The 25,178-nt window shown below is 53.8% G+C and overlaps 1 protein-coding gene across 2 annotated transcripts; it reads right to left on the reverse strand.

Annotated features, from left to right (window-relative positions):
- Positions 1-4,500: 4,500 nt before the first annotated feature.
- PALD1 (phosphatase domain containing paladin 1) lies at positions 4,501-24,963 on the reverse strand. 2 transcript variants are annotated; one of them, XM_027909114.1, is made up of 20 exons: positions 24,909-24,963; positions 17,820-18,017; positions 17,558-17,660; positions 17,185-17,364; positions 16,932-17,096; positions 16,669-16,829; positions 16,448-16,523; positions 15,665-15,813; positions 15,483-15,579; positions 15,265-15,369; positions 12,748-12,843; positions 12,434-12,568; positions 11,720-11,836; positions 11,454-11,633; positions 10,765-10,962; positions 10,296-10,436; positions 9,599-9,670; positions 9,281-9,421; positions 6,508-6,663; positions 4,501-4,714 (listed from the first exon to the last, which is right to left on the reverse strand). In XM_027909114.1, exons 2-20 carry the CDS (start codon positions 18,002-18,004, stop codon positions 4,565-4,567), a joined length of 2,607 nt encoding a protein of 868 aa, XP_027764915.1. In that variant the 5' UTR covers positions 18,005-18,017; positions 24,909-24,963; the 3' UTR covers positions 4,501-4,564. The 2 variants fall into 2 exon arrangements, with proteins under 2 accessions (XP_027764915.1, XP_027764913.1); XM_027909112.1 differs by lacking the exon at positions 24,909-24,963 and adding an exon at positions 21,398-21,468.
- Positions 24,964-25,178: the final 215 nt, after the last annotated feature.

Raw genomic sequence — 25,178 nt, forward strand, 5'->3', positions numbered from 1 at the left:
AAAAAAAAAAAAAAAAAAGACACAGCACTGAAGCCCCTGATAGCTGTGATGATTTAGCTGGGGTTGTGGCAGGTTTCCCCCTGCAGCCCCACGTGCCAGTGGAATATTGGCTCCTCGGAGCATTTTCCCTTTTCAGTGGATGAAAAAACATAAAGACACGTGAAGTTAAGCTTCCAAGGGTTTTTGCTCACCCGTAAGAGGAGGAGGAATAAAACCCCTGGCTGAGGTAAGAGAAGCCCTGTTCCTTTTACCTCTGTAAAGCCCAGAGGACAGGTCCCTTTGCCAGGGCCTCTGTCTCTGATGCAAAGATGTAGACAGGAAGAATCTGGCCAAAACCAGCTGTATTTTTGCACATTTTAGAACCAAAAAAAAAAAAAAAAAATTATAACCTTAAAATGAAGGGGATCCCACAGGCTGATTTATTCGGGGGTGGGGAGGGGAATCTCAGAGAGGGATGATGTGGTTAGGATGAGGTTTCTTGCCACCTTTTCGCCCCACACACAGTGAATTTATGTGTTTATTTATTTATTTTATATATCACTCTCCTGCTTTGCTTTCCCTGGAAGGAAGTATCCGAACCAGAGATACCCTCCACTAAAATATTCCTCACGCCAAACAAGCTACACCAAAGGCAAAGGCTGAGCAGGAAAAAATACATCTGTACCCATGTCCTCACAGGGGAAAGAGGAATTCGGGGATACCTCCAATTCTCAGGCAGCTTTTGACCTTGAATTTCCCACAGATTGAGTCACAGGGGGGTTATTTAGCTCCAAAAAGGTTTTCCTCTGTTTTTTTTTTTTTAAGAAGTGTTTTATATTCAAATATATTTTAATAGGGATTTAAAGGACAGTTTTTAACCCTATACAGATAGCAAATACCATTCAGCCCTGCCAGTGGTCATAGGTTAATCATCTCTCATTTTATATATATATATATATGCATAATATTTTAATTATACTTTCATTCATGACCTTTATTAGGAGAAAAGAGCACAGATAAAAAAACTGGAAGGGACATACCAGCACACCCCTAACCCTCAGGGATGGGAAGGCCAATTAGAAGCATTAATAACCACAAGGTTACCCATTTAAAATATAAACTCATTAGCCAGTAGCACAACTACAGACAGCCCCGTTGCCACGTTCCCCCCAACGCTGCAGCCAGAAAGAGAGAGAAGAAAAAAAAAAAAAAGAAACAGCAAAAAAAGCCATAAAATCACTCACTACTTTTACGATGACAGAGCTGGGCTCCCAAACTGGCCAAAAAATCCTCTTTGATGACAATCCAGGGTATTCTGGCTCGCAGGAGCAAGAGTCCCTCCCGTGCTCCAGGCTTCCTGAGCAGCATGGAGGGAAGGGCAAGTGGAAACTGAGGGGCTACAGGTGCCCCAGGTTTGGGTTTTACTCCCAGGGAGGGGCTAAAAGCAGGTCCCAGCTGAGGACAATCTGCCCTCCTTCAGCACAGGTGGCCTGAAGTGTTTTATATTCAAGTATATTTTAACAGGGGTTTAAAAGACAGTTTTCATCCCTGTATGGATAGCAAATATCATTTAGCCCTGACAGTGATTACAAGTTAATATTATTTATATATATATATATATAATTTTTTTTTTTTTAATTATGAAGGGAGAGAGGAGTCAGTGAAGATGCAGCACCCTGGGTTTTCTGGGGAAAAAAAATATGATACAGTCTGGTGCACGTGGGCAAGGCTCTTACGACTATATATATATATACACACACAAAATATATCTCCTTTTCTCTGTCACAGGTCAAAGACCCACCAGCACTATTCATGAAGGCAGCTCTGGGCCCCTTTTTAAAAGTCTCCAGCCCCACATCTCACCTCTTCCAAGCTCCACCAGAGCTGTTGCCACAAAGACCATCCTCCACACGCTGCGAAGAATGCTCTCCACAGGCAGAATAAGGGGGGGGTTGGGGATTTTTATGTGATATCAAGAGCGTTCTCATGACCCACCCCAGCCTGTGGGTACAAACAGTGGTGCAATGGTGGCACACCGGGTGACCAAAAATGGGTGGTGGAGATGCCCTTTGTATCCATGGAAACGAGATGCAGGGCCGGGATGAAGACTAAAACAGCAGAAACCCACCCAGCCACGGATCCACACTCCCTGCTCTGCAGTCCATCCCCCAGGACTGCTGCCTGGGATTTAAATGTTTAATTCTCTGCCCCAAAATAACCTCGGCTCCCCTTGGCCGGGTTCCCACACTCCAAGCCCTGAATCAGATGGAAGGAGCAGAGAAAATAGTTTAAGGCGGTTAAGCAAGGGTCAGAAACCCGGAGAAAAACAGGTTTTTGTGAAAATCAATAAAATCAATCCACGAGCTCTTGTTTTTTTTAGCGTAAAACCACTCTTTGAGTTCCTCCTTTCGTAAATATTTTAGTCCACAGACCTCCCCCCCCCACACACACCCCTTGCTGGGGCCTCCCTGGGATGAAATGCTGCTCCTGGCAGGGAACATACCCCAGTGAGGCTGGAGGTCAGCTCGTTAACCCCACCCTACTAATAGCTGCTTCTTTATTTATATTCTATACGATGTGGAATACATATTCCATATCCTAGGATCACAGAATGGTTTGGGTTGGAAAGGATCTTAAACCTCATCTAGTTCCAATCCTCTGCCATGGGCAGGGACAGCTTCCACTGGCCCAGGTTGCTCCTGGTTATTATAAAGAATTTCTATTATACACTACATAGAATAACTCCAGAATGTGTATTTTATTGTATCATTCTGTTATATATAGTATATAAAAATCTATATACTATATACACACAGTATATATTATAAAATGTGTGCTATGTGCATTATATATAGCGTTTAAAATACGAAATATACGCTCTATAATAATTATATGACATATAATATATTATATATAACTCTTTTTTTTTGCTTTGTCCCTGGCTGAATGCTTTCTGAATTCCCAATCTTTTCTCTCAGGGCAGAGCCAAGGCATTCAGAGCCAGGTTTAACTTACTATCTAGGAGAGGGACCTGTGTTTCTGCCTTCCCAGGCTGGGGAAAAGAACACATTCCCATCTCCCAGGCACTTTTTTTTTCCTTTTCTCAGGCTATTGCTTTATCCCTGCTTTGGAAATCGCTTGTTAGGATGGTGGGAAAGCGGAAAGAAGCCTTTGAGCCCCTCAAACCAGGTGATGCAAAGCTCCAGCCTTCATTACCAAGATTAAAGAGGCTGGGATTTCCTAAGCAATTAAAAACTCTGCCTAATTACGGCAGGGCTAATAGGCAGGACTTCCAAGGTTTGGTTCTGGGACAGGAGAAGGGAATGGATTTGCAGCCTGGCTGAAAGCAAAGGAGCCCGCAGGTAATTGCTTTAGCAAGGCAGAATAAATGGAGATGTGAGGACAGAAAGGATGTTCTCTGTCAAAAAGAAAAACAAGAGCAAAAAAAAAATAGCATCAACAGCCTCTTGAAATCACTGGATCAACTGTCTGACTGCATCAGCAGCGAATTATCCAAACACTGAAACACTCAGCGAGGGACAAAAATATTCAGGCAGGTATTTCTGCATGAAAAATAACAATAATAAAAAAAAAAAAAAGTAAACCCAAAACGTGTGTGGTTAGGCCAGAAAAAATGAGGGACCCCTTGGGAACCGGGGCTGAAGAAAAAGCAACGCTTGCTATTGAAAAATGGTGTTTTTCTTTCCACACTCCACCTTTTGAGTTTCTGCCGCCTCCCGCCCCTGGCAGCGGATGAAAGCAGAGCTGGGACAGACGGAGCGTGTGCTCCTGCTTTTGTGCTTCCCATCCTATTTTATCATCCCTCCATCCGGGCAGGAGCCCAGACTTCCCCCCTCACCCCCCACCAGGCTCCTCTCCCTCCACTGTGAGGGCAGGAGGGGAGCTGGAACCCCCTCATTTGCATCTGATTAACTTCGTTTTTCACTCTTCCCTTTTCCCCTTGCCTTAAAAAAGAAAAACGTCCTGGTATCAGTTGTGCTTTTAAGCCTTTGCTGAGCAGCTCAGCCCTCTCAGCATCACCTTGGCACTGAAACTGGACTAAGCAGGGACCCCAAAAAAACCTGGTGGCACAGCTGCCTTTCCTCCAGCTGCATCCATGACCAGAAAGAGTTGGAAAGAACCACCAAAGATTCCCAAACCTTAAAAACACCCAGGTCCGCAGTGACTGGGATCCCTGCAAGTCCTAATCCTGGCTACAAGTATTTAGGGCTCCATATATATATAAATATACACACACACGGAGCTCTAAATATATAAATATATATCTGTGTATGTATACATGTATATTTACATATATAAATACATATATTTGTGTATATGCTGCACTGGTTCAAGGGAGAAAGCCAAGAAGGTCTCGATTTTTTTTTTAATTTACAGTATTTTTATTGCGTCCAAAAAAGAACCCCCGGAAATTCTCCCCCTCTAAGGCAGCTTTGGGGCTTGCCCCTCCCCTCCCCACACCCCCAGGTTTTGGGAAAACAGTCTTTTTGTGGGTTTTTTTCCCCTCTTTCCCCCCCTAACCCCCCAAGAAAAAGCAGCAGGGGGTCCCCCCACGCCCCTGACCCTACACGAATTCCCCGCGGAAGGGGCGGGATGTGGCTCCCTGTGCCTGCCAGCGGCCCCGCAGCGTGCACAGGGCTTTGCCCTCCAGGCTCTCCAGCTCAGGGAATCCCAGCTGGTTCAGCACCTCGTAGACCCCAGCCACTGCTGCCACCTGAAAACAGAGGGAGAAGAAACATTTACCTCCCCCAGGAGGAGCATGAAAAGTCGCTGCGTCCCCCCAACACGTCCAGGTACCCAAACCCCCCCATCCCAGCTGCCCTTCCAGCCCCAGTTTATACATTTTATAAGCCTCTTCCTTGCTGCTGGGGTCAGTCATCCCAGGGTTTGTTGGCTTTGGCACCTTCCTGCCAGAAAGCTACAATGGCTCCTTGTTTTTGCTAAAAAACGCGGGGATTATGCAGCGGGAAGGGGCGCTTTGGGGGTCAAAGGCTCCTTGTATCCACAGGTTGGGTGTGTTTCCCTTCCCCCCCCAGCAAACGGGGAGGAGCTGTAAACCCACCTATTGAAGATGCAGCATTTTTAAAAGGGGCAGCGCTAGAACGGGCAGCCCCAAAAAGGGTGGAGCCCCAAAAACCTGGAGCCCCCCCCAAAAAATGCTCCAGCAGCAGGGGGACAGAGGGCATTTGTAAACCCGTGCACTGAAAATGCAGCACTAAAAGCTGCAGCACCAAAAGCTGCAGCAGCACTAAAAAAAAAAAAAGAACTTACTCTAAAGGGTGCAGCCCCAAAAAGGTGTGGCCCCAAAAAGGTGTGGCCCCAAAAAGGTGCGGCCCCAAAAATTTTGCCTTAGACCTTAAACCCCCAAAAGGTGCTGCACTAAAGGATGCTCCAGCAAATGGGAACAGAGGGCACATGGAAACCCACTTAGTGCCAGGCAAACCTAGTGGGGGAGAAGAACTGATCTCTGCACTGTAATAGAAATAAAAGGTAAAAATGATAAGAGCAAGAAAAGGTAAAAAAATGATAATAGCAAGAAAAGGTAAAAAAATGATAATAGCAAGAAAAGGTAAAAAAATTATAATAACAAGAAAAGGTTAAAATGATAATAGAAAGAAAAGGTTAAAATGGTAATAGAAATAAAAACAATTAAAATAATAGAATACATCGGCAGAAATAATACAGGGAAATAATAACAAAATATATATTTTGAATAATAAAATAAAATGCAGCAATAAAATAATAAGATTTAAATGAACTATAAAATGTAATAACAGTAATAATAGCATCATTAAAATTGCCATGTCCCCTTCTCCCCTCTGCCTCTCAGGCAGAGTAACCCCTGCAGGCAGCAGCACACATGCACCCCCTATGCCTCCCCCATCACTTGTACCACCTCCAAAGTCCCTTTTCCAGGCAAATTTACAGCCCCCCTCAATGCTTGGATGTAAGACAATGTGTTCCAAATAAATCCAGCAGCTGTAGCACCCCTGAGCAGGAAATACGGATAGTTTATAGAGTGTCTTCCTCACACCCCTATTCCATATGGATAATTTAGGGCCTCCCTCCCCATTCCGTTTTTCCAGCTGGTTCCCAATTCCCTTGGATACCCAGTGCCACCATCCCCATGCTCCCAGACCCTGTGCCACTTGCCCTGGCCAGTCAGGGTTGGCTGGTGGCCTCCTAGCCCCAGATCCTGCAACCACAACTGGCAGATCAAACTAAATCCCTGGGAAACTGAAAAGAGGAGAAGAGGGTAGGTTTGGGGTGGCAGAGCACCCCATCCCTGTGGTGGGCTGCCATCCATCTCCAGTGGCTTTCCATGAGCGTCCCCAGCCTGGTGACTCACGGGAGCTCGCCCAGAGCAAAGGGACCACGGAGGATGCCCCAACAGCCATGCAGAAATCGTAAATAAATCACAGAGGGTGTTCTGCTTCCCAGTAAAATCCCGCATTCCCAAGTGAACACGCCGTTGGGTGGGGTCTGCTCGGGCAGGGAAGGCCTCACCTCGCGCATCCAGAGGCTGAAGGGCCTCTGCCAAGAGTCCCTCTTCTCCAGGTGCAGGTAGGCGTTGAAGAGGATCAGGTAGATGTAGCGCTCCAGGTACTGCAGGCTCCTCAGCTGCAGTGCCCGTGTCTCCTTCTCATCCTTGCCCGACTTTCCCTGGATGCAAAAAGAACCTGGATGCGGTACCCGCCTTGGGAGAGCATCCCACAGGGAGCTCAGCCCTCACCCACGCTCCTTCTCCATCCCACTCCACTGGTGAGGGACCCAAGAGGACCTCTGGTGCCACGGAAAAGCCATGGGAGGAGCACGGGAAGAGGGAGGACCACTCTGGGGACAAAAATAAGCACATCCTTCCCTCCTGCTCCCACCGGCGCTTGGCACTCCAGGCTCTCATTTCCTTGTGGTTCCCAGCGTGGAACAACATTCCCTTCACGGGGCAGAGCTCAAAAACAGATGTGAGATGGATAAACGAGGGGGGGTGGTGCCCAGGAGCCAGGAATAGGTGCCCAGGTGCAAACTGCACCCCACAAATCATGAGATCCTGGACTGCCAAGCAATTCCCCAGGGAAAAGCACCTCCCTGGAAAGCATTCCCCAGCTGGAAGACACGTGGCCACCCAGTGTCCCACTCTGAGATTGATGGTCATTGTATCTTCTACTATTATTTTTATATATTTATTTATTTATCTATCAGAAATATATATATATTTTATTATGGTCTATATTATAGGTACTATAGATTTCATTGATTGTTTGTATTTATTAATTGTTATTGTTATATATTGTGTTTAATTGTGCAGTAATTTTCATATAAGAAATTTTATTGGTATTATTATAGCTCTTATTTTAAGCTCTGCACAACGCTCCTTCGGGGAATCAATAATTAATAAAAAAAAAAATAAAAATAAGAGACTTGATCCCACAGACCATCCCAAAGAACAGCCACTCCTCACTTCAGCTCTGCCCTTTGGAAAAGGTGTCTCCTCCAGATGTGTGTGCCAGTATTTGTAGAGAGCAGATCCTATTATCCTGTTAATTATTGCATTATCCTATTTATTTTTCATTCTATAATCCTCTTATTTATCCTGGATTTATATTCTCTTATTTATTTTTATTCAAATATCCTATTACTTATCGTTTTATTCTGTTATCCTATTGATTTTTCTTCTATTATCCTATTATTTATCCCCTTGTTAAATTCACCTATTTATTTTTAATTATATTATCCTTTTATCATTGTATCCACCTATTTATTTTTCTCCCATTATTATTTATCATCTTATTATCATTTCTTTTATATCCCATTATTTATATTCTCTCATATTCTCCATGGTTTTCCTCCCATTTAAGGCTGGGAAGAGGTTGGAACAAACCAAGCCAAGGTCCAAAAGCACCTTTTTTTCTTCCCTCTTGCTTTGCCCTAACCCTGCAAAGCATCTCCCAAACCCACAACTCTCACAGTTCTCTTCTTCAAGCTGCTCATCGCTGAGGGAAAAAATAAAAATAAATTAAAATTAAAGCATTTGCCCACAGCCCTGGCAGAGAACAGAATTAAATCCATAAAACAGGTTGCAGCTCCTTTAGGGTGGGAATTTTTAGCTCTGCAGCAGCAAAGGACGAGATAAGGCAGGTGAGACTTCCCACCTGGCCACCTCCCCGTGACAAAGGAGGGAAAAGCAAACTTAAATGAAATTACTTGTCCCAAATAAAATTGGATTAATAAATAATAAACACGCAAGGATAAATTCATTAATAATAAATAATAGCTATTGCTGCAAATAGTCAGGTCTCCAGAGGTTTTCCTCTCCCAGCCCCTCCAAAAAAAAAAACAAACAAACAGAGGACTCCAGAAAGCGGGAGGCAAATCCCCAGGGAAGCTGCAGATGTTACTGGATGACTGAACATTTCGGTTTCTCTTCCCCTCATCGATCGTTCGTGGCCGTTAATTGAAAACACGGATCGATGGCAGCCGGAGCAAGGGCTGCGGTGAGGAATCACTGGCAGGACATGGCACAGACCATCCCAGGGAAGGAATGCTGCCAGGCCCTGGGCTCAGCCTGTCCAAGGCCCCCATGAAATGGTTCCACAGCTTAAAAAAAAATCCCCAGTCTGATCAAAATAATAATTTCTCCTCTTCATCAGCTCCACGGAGTAAAACAGGGCTGTGGACCACAGGCCCAGCTGGCTGTGGGATGCCACCGGCACGGATGGGTCCCTTCCCAAGGATAGCTCCCCTTCCTGAAGATAGGACTCCTTCCCGAGCTCAGAGGAGCAGGAGGAGCCTTTGGGGTTGGAAGCGGAGTGGGACAGAGCAGTCCTGCCCTCTGCCGGCTGTGCCTCGCGGCAGGGAAGGGATGCTGGACCAGACATAGGATGGTGTGGGATGTGGGATGCAGGTTGGTGCCAGAAGGGCGGTGTTCTGGGTGGGATGTGGGACAGTGGGAGGTGGATGGGATACCGTGCAAGATGTAGGGTGCTGGGTGGGATATGGGATGGCACCAGACGGGTGGGATGTGGGATGGGGTTCAGGATGGCACCAGAAAGGCAGGGATGCCAAACAGCACTAGGCAGGTGGGATGCAGGGCGGGAATGTGGGATGGAACGCTATACAAGACATCCCCGGGTGACCATGACCGCAAGAGCCCTGGGATATCCCTCCGGTGTCACACCAGAAAGCCTCATCCCAGGCAAACCAAACAGCTTGGGCAGGGCTGGTCCCAGAGCCCGGCTGCACCCTCTGGAATTGGGGCAGTGGGAAGAAAGGGGCAGCTCACCTGTCGGTAGGTGCAGATGATGATTTCCCGGAGGTGGTAGTGCATGGGTGTCATGGTCTCACTGACTGTGTCCAGGGCCATGTCCACCTCCTTCTTCATCCGGTGACCGTCAGGCAGGAGCTGGACCACCTTCATCACCACCTGGAGCACGGGCAGAAGCAGCAGGGGCTTCACCAGGTGCCTCCTCACCTTCGTCCCGCTGCTCCATCCCTGCCCGGGAGAGGACCCAGCCCCTCCAAACAAGCAGCTGTGGGTTAAGGCAGCACAGAGCAGGCTTGGAGAGGGACCCCTAAAACAGAGCCATGGCCAGGGACTCACCTCAAACTCCCCTTTGGTGTACTTGGCATCAGGCACGCTCACGATTTCCTCCTCGCTCATCTCGGGGATGCCCTGGGGTGGTCAGAGGGGGCATTATGGGCTGCACCAGCCCTGTCCTCACTGCCCAACAGCTGAGCAGAAACGCAGAGCCTGCACCCAGCCCATCGGGACCCAGGCAGCCCCCACCTCCCCTCTGCTGGGCAGAGAACACCCAAGTTTTACCCCTGCCCAAGGAGGGAGCAACATTCTCCGGGACACAGGACTGTTCCAGGCCCTGGCACAGGTTGCCCAGAGAAGCTGTGGCTGCCCCTGGATCCCCTGGAAGTGTCCAAGGCCAGGTTGGACGGGGCTTGGAGCAACCTGGGCTAGTGGGAGGTGTCCCTGCCCATGGCAGGGCGTGGAAGTGGATGAGCTTTAAGGTCCCTTCCAGCCCAAACCATTCCATGATTCCATGTCTTCTCCTGCCCTTTAACCCTTCATCCTGGCATGGGAGCTCTCGGGAAGGGGGTAAAGGGATGCACCCACCCACCTCCTGGAGCTCACTGGGGGTTAGGCACACCAAGACATCAACACACAGGTGTCCGCCCCCTCCAGCCCACCCTGGCCCTGCCCACACTCCTTTCACCCCTCCAGAGCTTCCCCAGCAGGCCCCGCTGGGGCACAGCCTGCAGGGAGAGCCGCAGCCCCCCACACGCACGTTGAAGTGCCAGAGGGTGAGGACAGCGATGACCATGGCCGTGGTGGTCCTGCCCCGGCCGCTGCCGCAGTTGAACACGAAGGCTGCCCGCGAGTCCTCGGCCAGGGCGCTCTTCATCACCTCCAGCAGCCGGTCGAAGTCCTGCCGGGGGTGAAGCCGGTGGGTTTTTAGGGATGCAGCCCACTGCAGGTCAACACAGGCTGCCCACCCCCCCTTCCTCACCGTGGCACCCCCCTCCTTTGCCATACAGCCTCCGGTCTCCTTGCTCCCAGATCCATCCCCAACCAGCTGAAGGCACCCAGCCTCTCCGTGCAACATCTCCCTGCCCTGGCAAGCACCCCACACCTGGCCTGGGCACGCCACTACAGTCCTGGAGCTGCGTGGCACGGAGCAGCCAAGTGACGTTCCCCCCACAGCAGCAGGGATGGCTTGGGAAGGAGGTGGCGGCACCATCCCATCCCGAGGGTACCTGCTCCTTGGGAGCACAGAAGTCGGGGATGGGGATGCGGCGGTAGGTGAGCCCCTGGCAGGAGTTCTTCTGCTGGCTGAATATCTCCTGCGTGGTCAGGCAGCTCTTGAACATCTTCATCTGCTTCTCTGTCTCCAGGTACACCTCCAGCCACTTCTGGCACTTCAGCAGGTCACCCTTCAGGGCAGCCTCCAGTTTCTGCAGGGGATGGAGAAACCCTCACTGGAACACCTGCTCCTCCCAATTCTCATAGGATTTTAATTAAATTTTTTTTTTTTCAGACACCCCACAGCCAACTCCAAACCCCACCTCAGGTCCTGGCCACCACCTTCCACTCAGGACCACGGTCCCCACTGTGCTTGGTGGGAGCCTCAGGAGCATCGTCGCCCACCACACTGGGCAGCTCCTCCACAGACCTGTGCTGCTGCTGCAGCCAAAAACCCCTTCACTGCCTATATCTCCTCTGGAAACCCAGCTGGGAACATCTGCTCCCCTTTCCCCGGGTGCCTTTTACCCCAGCTTTCAAGGCACACTCTAAATTCTTCCAGGGAGGATCTCTGCTTTGCTCCCTCGTTCCCAAAGGAAAACAAAACCAAAACCAGCGGCGCCAGGGGGCGAGGGACTACCCAAGCCTCCGGGAAATCACCCACGAGGGCTCCTAGGAGTATCTCCCAGCAGGCAGAGCTCACCTCCAGCTGCTGAGGTGAGGCAGCGGGCACAGGGATCAGCTCCTCCAGGTGCCCGGGCTCCCTCAGCGTGTAGATCTGCTCGTTCCCCTCCAGGACCGCTTCTTCCCGCAGGTTGATCCAGACAATGCAGGCGTGCTTCCTCTTGGCGTCCGTCAGGTACCGCAGGACGCTGCCCAGGGTCTGGGGGAAGGGGTGGGCAGGAGGTGACGGGTGGGGCTGGGAGCCCGATGTGGGGTCCCTGGCCAGTGTGGGGGAGTGCCCCTCACCTTGGAGCTGGGCTGTGCTGTCCCATAGACGGGCATCTTGGGCACCCGTCGGAAGTTGGCCACGCTCATCTCCTTGGCAGTGCTCAGCACGTCCGGGCAGGAACGCTCATCTGCCACCTGCAACGGGGCAGTGCCTGGGCAAGGGGTGCCCCCTCTCCCACCCACGGGGTTGCCAGCACCCCACAACCTCTCACCCACGGTTCCCGCTCAGGACGAGTCCCCAGACCTTTCCAACAGCAGCAGCCAGGGCTCAGAGCCACGCGGCTGCATTTCAAAGGCGGGAGATGACCTTCTTGCAGCACAACCTGCAAGGCACCAACAGCCCCGGGCTCCTTCGCCCCACCGCAGCCAAGGACCACCAGAAACACCGAGCTTGCTGCTTAGGCTCACAGCGTGGGATGCTCCAGCACCCCGCTACCTTGGGTCTGCAGGGCCGGACACATCCACGTGCACAGAGGGTCTCTGGCCTCGCAGGCATCCTTCACACAATCACAGGATGCTTTGGGTTGGAAGGGTCCTTCAAGACCATCTAGTTCCATCCTTGCCAAGGACGCCGGCAGGACACGGACCCCAGACCCCCAACGCTGACCCAGAGACCCCAAAGCGCCTGCCCCTACAACAAGGAAACCCCTTCCTTCTCCCTCCCACCCCCCCAAACCCCTGCGAGGGCGGGCAATTCCAGGAAAGGCACTGCTCCCGTCTCCAGGCACTCACCAGCACTCGCGTGCCCTTGGTGACGAGGTCCACGGTGACGGTGAGCTCCGAGCAGTTCATGCCCGCCTGCAGCCGGTACAGCTCCGGGTGCCGGCACATCCACCTGCTGAAGCTGAGGGCAAAGCCCAGGGGGTACTGCCGGCAGGGGAGGGGGCCGGGGAGGGACGCGCCGTCAGCCTGGGCTCGACCCCCTGCCCGGGCACCCCACCGGGAAAACCCACCCCTGGAGAACTCCGAAGTGGGAAACGCCTTCCCTCCCAACCGCACGACAAAAAAAAAAAAAAAAAAAAAGGTTCTTTGGAGGGGTCTTTTACCTGCTCATGAAGGTAGTAGTTGAAAGCAATCAAGTAGAAATAGCGCTCAAGGCTCTGTAAAGTCCTCTGGAGGAAATACTCTTTGGTGCTGCTCCCCTGAAGGCAAAGGCAAAGGGAATCCGTGATGGCCAGCGCTGACTGCGAGCGGAACAGGAGGCTGGGAAAAACCCCTACACGCTCTGTTTGTGACTTGTTTTATATATTTTTTTAATGAAACATTTCAAGTTTTCCACATTAAACGATGCTTAAAGACATAAATTCGTGTTTCAGCTCAAACAAAAGCTTCCCCGTAGCCCAAGGACACGCTGGGAGCAGTTCCAACCGGACCCAAGGGCCCTGCTGTTGCATGGATATACTGTCCAGATGTTAACAGGGGATTCAAACCCAAGAGGAGTGGGTTGGAAAATGCTGGGTCCTGCCCCCACCCCAGCCACCTCCATGGCCTTTGGATGAGATGCATCCCTGGAGAGGGAGGTCCTCTTGCCAGCCACACATCCTGTAATACATTTCATTTCCAGGCGCCCCCTCTTTCCCTTCATGCCCAGAAGCATCCTGATGCACATGTAACTGGCTTCAGGCAAGCTCTCCTCCTCCTCTTCATCATTACCTCCCCAAACAAGGCCTGTGCCCCACCACAGCCATCCCCTCCCAGGGATGAAGCTCAAGCCCTCAGGACTTTCCACAATTCAGAAACCTCGGGGTGGGGGTTTGCACATCCAAGCAACCCATCCGACAAATTGACCGGGCACCAGCAAAGGAGAGCCCAGCGTGGCATCCACAAGCAAGGCTGGAGAGCCCATCAGGACCTACTTCCCAGGGCAGGATGGAAAATCCTATAAGATGGGGCTGTGCCCACGGTCAGCTCGGCGAGTGGGGTTTGTTTGCCTGCTCATCCCTGAATTACGTGGCTGACTCATGAATATTTACCTGTTCTCCGCAAGAGAAATCCAGCCTGCTGTCATTTATCAAGAGGAAAGGCAGTGGGATTTGCCCTGGGAACTCAGAACAAAGCCTGCAGGGATGGAGCCGTGCCGGGGTTTGCCAGCAGCGCTGACAGCAGAGCGGTGCTCCTGCCCGAGCACTCGGATTCCTGCAATCAAAACCTGCCCAGCGCTCCCACCCAAGGTAAATCTCTTAATATTCCCCTAAAGCAGGCTCTTCGTGGAAAGGGGGATGATCCACTCGCATCCCAGCTGTGCAGAGTTGGGTATTGTGGCGGTCCAGCTACGGCTCAGCATCCCACACTGGGATCCACCTGCATCTCCCTCACTTGAGGCCTTAAATCTCCGTTTTTGACCCCCAAATCCAGGCAGAAACCCGCGTGACTTCATTCTTCCATGCCCAGAAAAGCCCTTCTTCTTCCCCAAAAAAATATCAACCAGCTCACCCAATACTTCACTCCAACACCGTGAAGCCCAGGCTTCCCATGTCTGAGCATCATCCCCTCTCCCCTCCTCATCCTCCCCCCAGCACATTTTCCTGGCCCCTTGCCACTGTTTAAACCTGCTCTTGCTCCACAAAGACTTAAAATAAACACTCCTCGGGGCTTATTTACGGCAGTCCCCCAGCCATTTGTTTCCCTTGAGTCCAGGATGACAAAGAGCAGGGAAAAGCCAGGGAAAGGCTTCAGTGCAGTAGGAAAATCCCTTGTCCTGTGCCAAAGATTCCCCTGCTGTACAAGAGAACCTGCCAGCACATGAGCAGCACCAAACATACCCAAATCCACCCTAAAAGGGGGCAAGAGGGACAAAATTTGGGATTTGCCACTAAATGCCAAAAAAGGGACTGTAAATGCCTTCTTTTCCCATTCTTTAATCATTTTCATGGTTTGTTTTTTTTTTTGCTGCACAGTACCTGCTTTCAGATTGCTCTTTACAACCAGCCCCAGCACTGTCACTCCACAGTTGGCATTTAAATGGGAAAATCCATCTCCAAAGAGGCTGGGATGGGGACAGCACCTTCACCTGAGCTCCCTCCCTCCATCCCCTAGCGAGGAGCCCTTCAGGTCAGGCAGGGGAGACCCTCGGCTTTCCATGCTGGAAAACCACCCTGATGGCTCTTTAAAACAACGGGAAACAAAGTGCATCTACAGCTGGAAACGCCTGACCTTGGACTGACCACATTTGCAACGATCCCTCCCAGCTCCCGAGGACTTCTACGATCCAGGCTGATATCGATTTTCCAATTTTAGAGCTGATGAAACCAGGGCACAGGATATTATTTGCCCTCGAGGTCACCCACCAGAAGCAGCAGAGAAGCACCAAAACAGCCTGTTTTCCCCCCCTCCCTCAATCCCAGCCTGCTCAATTTTATGGCTTTTGAAACAACTGGAAAGAAAAAAAAAAAAAAAAAAAAAAAAGAGAAGCCCCACAACCTTCCAGGTTTCACATGGCTGGGAAATCTCCAGCTCACAGGAAGCTTTGGGTTTCCAGAATTTACATTCTCCTCATCCCGGCGCAAAAAACAGCTCGATAAATTATCCCGTCTCGCATGCGAGCAATCCTCTGATTACTGTACCTGGATCTGATAGTCCTCCCCAATCCCTTCCAGTTTCTTCTTGCTCTCGTAGATGGCTTCCTTCATGTCGTGCATCTCCGAGCAGGAGGCGATGGCACCGTCCACCTTGGCAGGAGCAAGGGGGAAATCGCTCCATAAGCCTTGGATCAGGGGGGAGACAATCCCTCCCCTCCCAGCCACCCCACTGGGGGCTTCAGCAGCAACCCCACCCCCCTTACCTCCTCGACCATCTGCTGGCCTTTGGGGACCATCTCAATGAAGGCCTGGATGACCCGCAGCCTGTCCCTGGGAGGTGTTTTAGGCAGGTGGGGGAGGCTGGGGTGCGAGAAGGAGGAAATCAAACTGGCTGTCGGGGCATGGGCACCCCCACCACCCCGACCCCGTGCTCTCCCCTGCTTACTCAGGCTTGTGGGCAGCTCCTCGGTGGTGGTGCAGGACGAGGGTGCCCATGGCCATGGCCAGGTTGGTCCTGCCCACGCCAGTCTGGCAGCCGAAGAGCAGCGCCGGCGGGGGCCTGCCGGGGTCCCGCAGCAGCAGGCTGGGGCTCTCCTAGGAGGGAGGAACACAAGGATGGGTGGGGACCACAGCAGCTTCCAGGAGAGCCCTGTCAGTGGCTGGGGTGAGGGTGACAGCCCTGCCTGGGCACGGAGGGGTGGGCGGCATCTCCCCTTCGCTCAGGGGATGGTGTGGATCGTCGAGGACAGCGCAGTGGGTGGTTCACTCACTGCATTCCCAGTGCCCTCTCCAGCCACCAGGGGATGCTGGCCTGTCCGCCCCACTGGAGATGTTCCCACCACCCACCTCCAACCTGCTGAGATTTCACCTTCCATAATTTAAAAAAAAAAAAAAAAAAAAAAAAAAAAAAGCTCTGCCATGGAAAACTTTTGCACCGAATCTGGATCGTTCCTCCCAAACCCATTTAGGGAAGAGCCACCTGCACATGAATGCTGTGAGGTGGCCAGGGAGGGTCACGTCCCACCAGGGGTAGGGACAAACAGCTGGACAACACGGACTTCTCCAGCAGGATCCTACAGCAAGTGGAATGGGAATCTGCAGGCAGAGGCATCCTCTGGCACAGGAAAACCGGAAGATTCTTTGGGGAAATCGCGGTCCCCGATGCGGCACAGGAGCAAATCCCAACCCGAGGAGGCCCCCATGGACCAGGCGCTTTTCCCCTGCTCACCCTGAGGAAGCGGATGAAAGCGTCGAACTGCTCCTCCAGAGGGGCTCCCTCGGCGGGCAGGGGCAGCCGGTGGTACCTGCCGGGCACAGGGACAGCCCTTGTCAGGAGGACAGGACCAGGGAGCAGGATCATCCCCACCACAATGGAGGACACGTGGCTTAAGGGGGTATCAAGAGCCCCGACCGCGCATGAAGAGGAGGAGGAGGAGGAGGAAGGAGCACCTGTAGGAGGGCTGGAGGAAGATGGGTCTGCGGTAGACCTCCTCCGTCACCTGGATGTCCTCCTCGCACTGCACCCGCACCGCATGGGGCTCGTCCCGCAGCCGCTCGATGTCGTTGTACACGTAGTAGACGCTGTCGCTCAGCTGCGCGAAGTCGTGGATCTGGAGGGGACGGGGAGCCCCGTCAAATCCTGCCTCCGGGCCAGGGGCACGCGTGCACCCCCTCACGGCTGGCGTGGCAGCCCCTTCCCACCCCCTCCTCACCTCCTTCCGGATGGCCAGCTCCAGGCTCTGGGCGCTCGCTCCCCGCTGCAGGCGCTGCAGGTTCTCATGGAGGTTCTCCTTGCCCCGGGGGGTGTAGGACACAAAGTCCCCCTCCAACCGCAGGAAGACCACGGGCTCCTCGCGGACGCAGAAGAAGACACACTCCTGAGAAAAAAAAAAAAAATAGAGGGGGGAGAGGCTGCCTAAAAGCTCTCCTGCCTTTTTCCACCCCGATTCCCACCCTGCCACCGACCTTGTGGCCCTCTCTCTGCAGCTTCTGCAGCACGAGCTTGAAGCCGTTGAGGCTGGGCTGGCCCATCCCGAACACGGCGTAGCCTCCTTTGGCTTGTCGGAAGTTGGGAGCGCCGCAGCTGCCAGTAGTGTTCAAGACATCTAATTTTCCATATACATCCCTGACCATGAAATATTTCCCCTGCAGAACAAGAGGGGAAGAGACAGGGTGGGAAACCGGTGGATTTGAGCAATCTGGGACTTAACGCGTCCCAGAGCACAGCTGGCTTTTTCTCGGTGATCTTCAAAATTAGCCCCCCCCCCAAAAATCCCTGAGGTCTCCAAATCCCAGGCTGAAGCGGGTCGGATGATGGAATCGGCGGTGGGATGCTCACCTGCACCAGGTAGTGTTCCAGAGCGGCCTCAGAAATGCGTCCCACCGTGTAGTTGGCCTTCAGCAGGTCATCGTGGATCTGGAACTCCTCCCTGCAGTTGTACCTGCAAGAGCCACACATGCAGGTGGGTAAAGATAAAAAACCAATGGCACAGGTAGAGATTAAAAAAAAAAAAAAAAATCGAAACCAAACCAACAACATTTAGGGAAGAAGGCGGGGAAAACCAGAGCTCTGGAGCTGCGAGGGGCTGCCGAGGACTTACGTGATGACCACGGGGGCCACTTTGTTGGTGATGATGGACTTGGCCTTGCTGTTGTGGAGCCCCAGGGTCTGGAAGGAGTGGATGCTGAGGGAGTGCTGGTCCTCCATGCTGCCGTCTCCCGGCGCCCGGCTCTCCAGGGGGGATGCCGAAACTGCCTGCTGTGCCGCGCTGGCCGTCGTACCCATAATCCGTGGGCGGCTGCACCGGGACGGGGAGGCAGCAGCAGCCGCCGCAGGGAAAAAAGGAGGAGGGAGAAATAAAAAAAGAGAAAGAGAGAGAGAGAAAGGGAGAGAGAGAGGAGGAGGATTTTATTTTTCAGCCGCTCCTGATTTAGGCAGGGAAAATCCCGGGCGGGCGCAGGGCAACCCCCTGCCGACAGCCGGGCGAGGGGAGAGGCGCTGAGCCAGCCCTCTCCCTCCCGCTCCCACAAAAGGCTTCCTTCCTGCCTGCCATGCAGCTCCCTCCATCAAGGAGGTGAAAGTAGGGCTGAGGAGGGAAGGGGAGGGAGGGGAGGAAAAAGGGCGAAATGCTGGATCCGGTCCCTAAAACCTGCTGAGTCAGCACCCGGCGCTGCGGAGGGACACGGCGGTGCAGCCCTCGCCTCATCCCCTGCCTTCCCAGCACCCGTAAACCGCTCCAGGGTCCCTCCCCGCGCGGAAAACGCTTGAGCAGAGAGTAAATCCTATGAATATTAAGTGATTTGGGGTGTAGGAGCGTGCCTGGAGCAGACCTGTGTGTGCAAACCTGCCTTTAAAGCAGCCGCTTATCCCCAGGCTGCAGGAGCACCCAGGGCAGGTGGGGGACCCCGAAAACAGCCCTCCCCCACCCCCACCCCCTTCATCCCCAGGGAGCTCATCCCTAAACAAGGATGGAATCAAAAGGGCCGGGGCTGGCGGCAGCCAGGAGCATCCCGCCACACTCGACCGGTCCAGGACAATGAGCCGACTGTCTGCACCAGCCAGGGCCGGATCCTGCTTTCCAAATGAATCGCGAGATGGCAAAGGGGGCAGCCTGGAATAAACAAAAACTCTGCCCACTCCTAACGAGGCGGTCCCCTGTAAAAATCTCCTTTTTGTGCTGGCGCTGCATGGGAATCACCCCCGGCAGCACCCGAATGGGGACGGTACCTGCTCGGAGGAGACGCTCTCGGTGCTGGGAATACCGGGTTGGCTTTAACCCACCCCTACAAATCCTTTTGCAGCTGCTCCTCCTGCCTTACAGGCAGCACAGGATCAATCCCTTACTGCGATCCCGGGGAATGCGATGCTCCAAGCAGCTGCAAATGTTTCAAGTTGGGGGGGAAAAGCCTCCGGAAAATGTGCTATTTCGAGACGACCGTGCCCAGGCACACATTTTCCCCTCCTCCCCATCCTCCTTCCCCGCTCTGCAGAAAACTTGTTGCTCTACTGTGAATTTTCTGCACCATTAGGCAGCTTGGTTTCTTTTACACACAGGAGGAGGGGGGGTGGGGAAAAAACCAGCTGTTTCAGGCCAGTGCAATTTCTCCAAGTCCTCATGTGTTTCTTTCACATAAACACTGTCAGGGCAAAAATAAAGCAAAAAAAAAATATATATATATATGTATATATAGGGAGGTTTTGAGCGTTTCAAAGCAGGCACTCGTGGCTTTGGAGAGCTCAAGCAGCAAGCAGGACTGGGGCATCCAGCCAGGATGGGTTTTTTTCCCCCTCATTTTGCTCAAAATGGGTGCATCTTTTCAACAGCAAGCTGGATCAATCCCTCTGGATTTGCTCCAGCATCCCCGTGCTGGGGGATGGAGAGTCCACCCCCAACTTGGAGTGAGGAAGCTTCTGTATTTCCTCCATCCTTCTTGCCCCTCCCCACAGACACCCACCTTCACCCTAAATCCCTCAGGGATATTTTCTTTACCCGACAAACCACACCAAGAAACAACAGGCATAGAAGACACGGGGCAGATTTGGAAATTGTCTTTCAAACCACAAAATGAATGGAGAGAGGAAATCGCATTTCAGCTTCTTCCCCCACCCCACCCTGCCTCCCTGCCTCAACTGGGCAGGCAAAAACACGCAAGAAAAGCACCGAAATTACCCAAAATGGGTGCTCTGAGCAGCCAGGGAAACTGCTCTAGAAAGCCACAGGGAGAGGGAAGCACTGGTATTATCCATACAGGAGCAGCTGTTTACTGGTATTGCTGCATCCGATGGGAGCAGGAGGGTTTACACCCTCCCAGTGCCCACCCTACAAGTTGGGACACAAACTGGGATGGGTAGGGAAGCAAAACCCTATCCCAGGAGAACAGACAAGATTATCTTGGCTGAAAACTCTTCCAAACAGTGCTGGTGGCTGCGATGGAAAGAGTTGCAGTGGAGCCACCGTTGCTGGTTTTGAGCATCCCTTCCGTTGCATGATGCAGTATTTGGGAGTTTCATCTCCAGGAGAGAGATGATGCAGAGACAAAGCCCCCTGCACAGTGTCCCGGCCTCCTGCCTGCACCTTTTCCTCCTTTTCCTGGGACAAACCTCAGGGATACTCCCCCAGCCAGCTCATCCCCTCACAGCCCTAATCGAAGAGACCCAAAAGCCCAAGCCTGAGATCAATTGTGGCCCCGGTCTGCTAACAAAGAGCCCATTTTCTCTCCAGCTCCCAAAAGAACTGACACCCTGCACAGGGGCATCCCACTGAACAAACCAGCACTGTTCTTCTCCAGGTGTTCTGCCGAAATTCAAAGCTCCAGCCGCCGCCAGCTAATTATTCCTGCTGCCAAACGAGGAAGCGGAGCCTCCAGGTGGGCAGTGCATGGATGCTTCCTTTCGCCTCCAGACCCCATTCCAAAACACCCAGCCCTGCCAAACCTGGGCAAACACCAGAGGAGCCACCAGCAGCTGGTTGAGCATCCCAAGAGATGCCCCTTGAGCATGGCACCCGAGAGGTGCCACGTGGGCTCGGCAGCCTCTCCCACGTAAGTCACGACGACACGCAGTGCTCAGCCCTCCGCCTTCCCACCTCGCAGAGCCGCTCCTCTCCCCCTCCACCCGGCCCAGGGGTTATTCCCACACCCGGGGACCTGGCCAGGACTCAAAGCCGGAGCAAACAATGGACTAAATATAGTGGGAGGCAGCCGGGCTGCAGCTGCAGGATGCATCTGCCCCCGCCGCCGCGATGAGGAGGAAGCGTGCACTTGCCCGGTCGCCTCGTTGTCAGCAGGAAATAAATCAAATAAATCTCCTTCCGTGCATCCTTGAGATATTTTATAGCTTCTAAAGCTCTTTTAAATGAAAAGCAAAGCCCTTTGGGAAGCAGCATCCTCCCAACACGTCCATCCCTCTTGTGGCGCGGGGCGGCCCCCGTGGCTTTTCGGCACCAAGCCGGCACGGACGCATCCACAAGGGATTGAGGGGCACCCCTGGAGCACCGCTGACCCAAGCAGGGAGGCAGGAAACACTGTGGTGGCTGGCAGGAAGCCCCAGTGCTGCCGGAGGGGCATCACCAAACCCCGGAGGAAGCGCTGGAGCCGAGCCCCGCCTCCCCCCCCCACCCCCCCCCAGTGTGCTCTTTAACCTTCTTTATCAAAAAACAGTGAAAATTAAATAACACACAAACAGCTTCACTGGGAGAGCCTGCCTGTGCCAGGAGATATCCCGGAGCAGAGGCTGCGTGGGAACTGGGCTCCTGTTGTTCCAGGTGATGCCGGAAGGAAGCCTCTCAGCTTCTTATAAACACATAATAAAACGAAAAAGAAAGGTGAGAAATAACACATTAAGCCGTGGCTGATTTGAAATGTGCTGCTCACCCACCGGGCTGCGAGGGCAAAATAAGGCAGAGAGGCCACAAAACCCAAAATGCCTCAGATCAACCCAAAAGCGCCTTGTCAGGAGGAGGAAAAGGCCCTGGAAAGGCAACTCTGCAGCAGACAGCTCTGATTTTACAAGCCTCGACTGATTTATTATTACCTTCAAAGGAGCAAAAGCAACCGCCCTCCATCCTCACAAGCTCCTTGGAGAGCCAGCCAAAAATATAACTCAATAGGCAGCATTTCCTAGAAAGTCCAGAGGTATTTCCCAATCAGGCCGAGATCGGTGCTGCCTGTGCTCCATCACTGGCATCTGCCACTGCTCCATCACTGGCATCTGCCAAGGGGGACAGGAAAGCCTCGGTGGGATGCCTTCCCCCAGATCCAAGCGGGAACACTCGGAATAAGCAGGACCAGGCATTTCACATCCCCTCCCCAAGATGGTCCTGCCTTTGGGTGGAAAACCAAGTGCCACATCCCCGTCCCCCACGTGACCAACCTGCCTCCAGTTACTCAGTTTAAAACTCCTTACCCTGAAGTCAGGGAAAGCTGTTTGAGACAAGGAATGGAGGAGAAAAAGAAGGCATCCAGGGATTTCAGCCCAGAAATGAGGGTGTGACTCTGCTCCCCGTCACGGAGGCAGCCACCAGTAGGGGGATACTGGTATCCATGGGGAGCTGTAGCCAGGTTGCAGCCCTTCTTCCCAAACCTGGTTTGCAGTGTAATAATCAGCACTAGTAATACTCCTTGCTAAGCGAAGCCCAGGAGGAATTAAGATCTTGGAAGTGCTCAAGGCCAGGTTGGACACGGCTTGGAGCAACCTGGTCTAGTGAAAGATGTCCCTGCCCAAGGAAAGGGCGTGGACCAAAATGACATTTAAGGTCCCTTCCAACCCAAACCACCCTGTGACTCCATGATTTTGCCAAGAGCCCACCCGTAACAGCTACCAGATGCCAAAAAACTCCTTTACAGCAATTTTTAAAGCCCCCCCTCCCTCCCAGCAGGTCCCCTCACACATCCCTCCAGTCCCTGGGGTGCTGCTTTTTGGGGCAGGCAGGAGGTGCTCAGGCTGCCTGCTCTTGAGGAGAGGGGTTTTATCAATGAGCATCAATGGAAAGAGGAACAAAGCCCTGACCTGGAAGCGCCAGCACTGCCAGTTGTGCAGTCAGCTCGCTACCAGCGGTTTCAAGGTCTGTGAGCACTCTCACTGAAGGGCTTCCTTTCAGCAGTTCCAAGGAAAAAAAAAAAAAAACCAACAGAAAAAAGCCATAAAGGCTGGAGATAAAGGCTGGGAGCATCTCCAGAGAGACCAACGTCCTGCGGCAGAGCTTTTCTCCAACACCAAATAGCCCCCAGCTTGCCAGGAAAGCACCACAGCCCCACACCCAGCCCCGATCTGCCAAACTTTTCCCCACCAGAGGCTCTGCAGTGCGACCCCGGGGGGAAGCAGGAGGTTTCCAGCAGTGGGGGACTCGGGCTGGACCCCGAAACACACAAAACACCCTGCTCCCACCCCGGGGTGCCCAGCGCCAGGCTGAGCCGGCCAGAGCGTTTTGGGAAGGCGAGGGCTATGATTTTGTGCTATTCATAGCAAACCACCGGCTCCCCTCCCAGCCGGGGGGAAGGAAGGCTGGCTGGAGCAACGGGACGGCTCCTTTTACACGGGGCCGCTTTTCCACGCCGGGCTCTGCTGCAAACCACACCTTTCCCAGCACAAGCAGCACCTTATGCATGCCCAGCACCCGCTGCGGTTTGGGATGCGGAGCTTGCGCTCCCAGGATCTCCTCTCCCCCCGGCCCCGCCCTCTTCATAAATAAAGCAAACCCAAGTAAATCCCAGTTTTTTTTTTTTTTTTGCTCACAACAGAGACCTGCCCGTTATTTTTAGGCTCCGTGTCATTCGTGCAAAGACATAATCACTTCCTGCCTTCCAGGAAGGAAATGTCCCACCACCACTGCCTGCACGCCTGCCCCCTCCTCAGGCAATGCCTGCCTGCTCCCAGCCCGGCCATCCCAAAACAAGGCTGTTCCCCCCCTATCCAGGGAGGGTAAACAACCGGGACGCCGCTCGGGATGTGACGAGCACCACGGTCCGGAGCGCTGCAGGGGGAAGAGGGAGTGTTCGCCCCCGCCAGCACTAAGAGGATGCACCGGGGAAAGGGCAGGGAAAGAGGTCCGGAAAAGTCCGGCAGCCATCGGAAACGCAGCCTGGATGAGGCTTCTGGAAGTTTTCAGCCTCGAAAAGCTACAGATGCCGGCCAGGAGCTCAGCGGGAGCAGGCGGCGTTCCTCCTTGGGGCATCCTCCACGTCCCGGTGCCACGGCAGCGAGAGTGACCCCCGTCCTGCACGGGGTGGGGGGGGTGGGAGCCCACCGGGCTCTGCGCTGCACCCTCCATGTGCCAGAGGGAAACCCATCCCTGAGCGATCCCAGGCTTCCCGCTCCTCCCGCGCTCCCCCAAGTGAGAGCTGCAGAGCCAAACCCCAGACCCCGAGCAGGGAAGGCACTGCGGTTACATCTGCTCCTCTTCCTCCCCCGTCCTCATCCTCCAGCAGGGAGCCATCCTTTAGCTCCCCCCGCCCCGCTTCGGAGCCTGCTCCCCAGACGGCTCTTGGGGGTTTTAAGGCAAGGGTTGCAAACCCCGAAACTCACTTCGGGGGACTCGAGCCACAGCAGGAGCGAGCTCCCCGCGTGGGTCAGCCTCCAGCGAGGCTGGCTTCCAGTAAGAAGAGGGAGAGAAAAGCCGCTGTTAAATAGGAAACAGGACTGCAAAGGCAGGAGAGGTGGGAGGATGCCACGGGGTGGATGCTGGGCCTCAAAACTAGTGATCCATCCGTTTTCCAGAGGTTTGAAGGCCAGCGTTGGCTCCGGACAAACCCTGCTTGGCCACGGCTGGGGCACCTCATGCCCACGCTGTAAGGTCTGTGTCCCTGGAGCAAAACAAACCTCCTCCCCATCGCCCTCCCGCGTGGGGGGACACACCCAGAGGGGACCCGTACCCAACGAACACCCAGTTCCCCATCTCCGGGGGGGGGGGTGGCTGCCAACCTTTCATGGCTGGTGCTGGGAGACGGGCAGGGCACCCTCGAGGGCTGAGCCTGCCCCCTCTTCCCCACGCACCGGGCTGGGAAACGAACCCCCACCACCCCCGGGGAAGGGATGAGAGGGAGAGCCGGTCCCGGGGCGGGGGGGGGCGGATGGCGAGTCCGGGGCGAGGGTGGGTGGGTGGGTGGAGGATGCCTGGGAGCGGGATGGGGCGCGGAGCGGGGTTGTGGGGGGGAAGGATGGCCGGTCCCGGGCGGGGGGGGGAATACGGTACCTGGGGGCGGCTCCGGGCTCAGCTCCCGCGCCGGGCTGGCCACGCCGTCGGGCGCCCCATGGGGGCGGCGGGAGCGGGTGGCGGGAGCGCAGCCCCGCGGCCGCGCCGACCGCCGGCGCCTCGGCGGGGGAGGGACCGGAGATCGGGCGGGGATGGGGCCGAGGGGAGGTCGGTACCGCCCCCACCCCGCTCCGGGACACGCCCCTGGTACCGCCTCCATCACCCCCTCCCAGCCCCGCGGGGACCACCCCAAGCCACGGCAGCGGCCCG

Source organism: Empidonax traillii, unplaced genomic scaffold, assembly GCF_003031625.1.
Source record: "Empidonax traillii isolate 1590-97213 ecotype Southwest subspecies unplaced genomic scaffold, ASM303162v1 scaffold1946:size199562, whole genome shotgun sequence".
Classification (NCBI taxonomy): Eukaryota; Metazoa; Chordata; class Aves; order Passeriformes; family Tyrannidae; genus Empidonax; species Empidonax traillii.

Bases quoted from the DNA above. Each gene is read 5' to 3' on its own strand.
- PALD1 (XM_027909114.1), bottom strand. From the start codon at position 18,004: ATGGGTACGACGGCCAGCGCGGCACAGCAGGCAGTTTCGGCATCCCCC. The intron at 17,661-17,819 runs GTAAGTCCTCGG...TGGCTCTTGCAG, and splicing joins GTGGCCCCCGTGGTCATCAC to GTACAACTGCAGGGAGGAGT. The intron at 15,370-15,482 runs GTAAGGGGGGTG...GCTCCTGCCAAG, and splicing joins GCCAGCAGATGGTCGAGGAG to GTGGACGGTGCCATCGCCTC.